General features: G+C 36.9%; 1 protein-coding gene across 1 annotated transcript in view; it reads right to left on the bottom strand.

Annotated features, from left to right (window-relative positions):
- ATP8B1 (ATPase phospholipid transporting 8B1) overlaps positions 1–2,937 on the bottom strand; it is a 162,555-nt gene that overhangs the window by 5,292 nt on the left and 154,326 nt on the right. The window contains 2 exon segments of the mRNA XM_017890450.1: positions 1,814–1,952; positions 2,262–2,507. Coding sequence (XP_017745939.1) covers positions 1,814–1,952; positions 2,262–2,507 — 385 coding nt within the window.

Raw genomic sequence — 2,937 nt, 5'->3', positions numbered from 1 at the left:
CATATTAGCCAGGATGGTCTCGATCTCCTGACCTCGTGATCTGCCCACCTTAGCCTCCCAAAGTGCTGGGTTTACAGGCATGAGCCATCGCACCCGGCCAGGGAAACTAGTTTATGGGGACTGTTTTTCATTGTGAGTCCAAGCTCTCTATTCAAAGTAAGAAGCTCATGAATTCCAGTTCATAATTAATTTTATTAATATTTTATATTTATAATATTTATGACATTTTTATCACTTCAAATTCATTCTAGCATTTGTCATTTTGTCGTATATTTTATGCAATTATAATCATTGGTCACGTAACTATTTTGTTTTCTATCAATTTACTTATTGCTCTGCACACATATTTCTTATTTGTCTCTTTTTTATTACTTTATTATTATTTTTTTAAGAGACAGGGTCTCGCTATGTTGCCCAGGCTGGTCTTGAACACCTAGGCTCAAGTGATCTTCCTGTCTCAGCCTCCCAAACTGCTGGGATTATAGAGGTGAGCCACTGTGCCTGGCCTGCGCACGTGTTTCTAATAATGTTGACCACTTTTGAATTCTAGAATTTCATCATATTGGTATTTCATGGTATGATTAGCTAATTTAATAATATTCTTAGGTCTTGGGTTATTTCCATTTTTTCCTCTTGTTTACAATTAGAAATGTTATGGTGGAGCCATCTGTACAAATTAGCTTTGCCAAAACTTCGTGTGTTTTATTATCTTAGGATACTTTCCCCAAGTAGAAATACCTGGCCAAAATGTGTGAAAAGTTTTATAATCCTTTATGCATTTTCAGATGTTTGGAAAACTTAAAATATATTGCAGTGTTACCAGCAATACTTGTATACTCACTTTTCCAAAAACCTACCAATACTAGGTTTTGGGGATTTTTCTTTTAAGAAAGGGTCTCACTCTGTCACCCAGGCTGGGGTGGCATAATCATGGCTCACTGTAGCCTCAATCTCCCAGGCTCAAGCAATCCTTCCCACCTCAGCCTCCTGAGGAGCTGGAATCACCAGTGTGTAGTGTGTACCACCATGCCCATTACTTTTTTTTCAATTTTTTTTTTTTTTTTTTTGGGTAGAGACGAGTTCTCCCTATGTTGCTTAGGCTTGTCTTGAACTCCTGGATTCAAGAGATCCTCCTGTGTTGGCTTCCCAAAGTGCTGGGATTACAGGCATGAGCCACCACATCTCACCCCAATATTAGGTTTTATGGGAAAGAAAGAATAGGCTTTTATTTAGCCTTTTAAGTCTTAAGTTATCTAATTCAACAGACGTACAGCGCTATTGTAAAGCTATTTTAATTTGTTTTCCTCCCATCATGTTACGCACTTTCAACCCACCATCACCACTAATTTCCAGACAGAACATTAATTTTCACTAGCAATACTTTATACTTTGTATATATTTGTTTTGTTTTGCTTTGTTGTTTTCTTTTTGAGACAGGGTCCCGCTCTGTCAGCTGAGCTGCAGTACAGCAGTGCGATCACGACTCACTGTAGCCACAATGTCCGGGTCAAGCAATCCTCCCATTTCAGCCTCTCCAGTAGCTAGAACTACAAGCATGTGCCACCATGCATGGCTAATTTTTTTGTATTTTTTGTAGAGATAGGGTTTTGCCATGTTGTCCAGGCTAGTCTTGAACGGCTGGGCTCAAGCAATCCACCTGACTCGGCCTCCCAAAGTGCTGGGATTATAGGTGTGAGCCACTGCTCCTGGCCATTCCACCTTGTATATTTTATTCCTTACCAGAAGTTACGTCAAAATCTAAACTACTGACATTTGTCTGTACATTTATTTTTGGAATGTGGAAAATACCAACCTGTAAATTGAAATGTAGATGGAAAGAGAACATGTATTCCAGCACTATGAATGTCAAACATGATGCCAAAATAAAGTGCAATGCTTCCAAAAATTGAAAAAGCATTCACAAAAGTCCAATAAGAAGTATCCAAGCCAATCTGTTGGGAAACCAGAGAAAAACAGCACTCATTTTGGGGAGTTAGCAAGAAATAAAGGATCTAACAATCCTGAAAACAGAATTCAGCACGTTAGGCATGATGTGGCTTGAATACTGGACCAGAAACTAAACCATCCTTGACTCAGGCAAGAAATAGAAAATGTGCTTGGTATAAGAGATGAAAATAGCATTTATATTTTGTAAGTGGCACAGGTGCAGTGGGAGTCAGTTGGATGTGCACGCCACCCTATATACAGAAATATAGGTAGGTACCAATAGACACTGAATACGGCCAATGCAAGCCACGTACCTGGAAATTGACTGTTATTACAAGAGCAGAGGCAATGGTGACAGCAAAAGACTGGTAGTCAGAAGGTGCCTCTCCATCCTGCCCTACGGTTTGCAGATAAGCTCCAAGAGGTATGAAGAAGAGGATCATCGATGTTAGGACCCCATGCAACAAGCTTACGAAGAATCTCTTATAGTTGAATAGTAAGTCTCTTTGTCCCACTATGTGTAACCCAGGGAATCGGAGGCTCAGTTTGTCACTCACATCCTTAAGGAGAAAACAAAATGATGGTATTTTATTCATCAGGTCAAAGCAGTCAGAGATACGTTATAATTAATATCTCACAAAAAGTTGCAGCCTGCTGTTAAATTTTAGGAAGGCACAAACTGAACAAGATAATCGATCAATCCTGCAGTATTTGTGGTGTGCAGAACTCCACCTCATTGTTTAGACCACCATTACTTAATATTTAATTTAGAGATGGGCTAAGTTTATTACTTTGCTACTTATGGAAAGAAAACAAATTAGTAATATCAAATATATATATATATATATATATATATATATATATATATATATATATATATATATATATATATATATATATATATATATATATATATATATATATATATATATATATATATATATATATATATATATATATATATATATATATATATATATATATATATAT

Source organism: Rhinopithecus bieti, unplaced genomic scaffold, assembly GCF_001698545.2.
Source record: "Rhinopithecus bieti isolate Rb0 unplaced genomic scaffold, ASM169854v2 scaffold_17861, whole genome shotgun sequence".
NCBI classification, from domain to species: domain Eukaryota; kingdom Metazoa; phylum Chordata; class Mammalia; order Primates; family Cercopithecidae; genus Rhinopithecus; species Rhinopithecus bieti.
The sequence above is the reverse complement of the archived record's forward strand: the minus strand, read 5'-3'. Positions and strand labels throughout refer to the sequence as shown.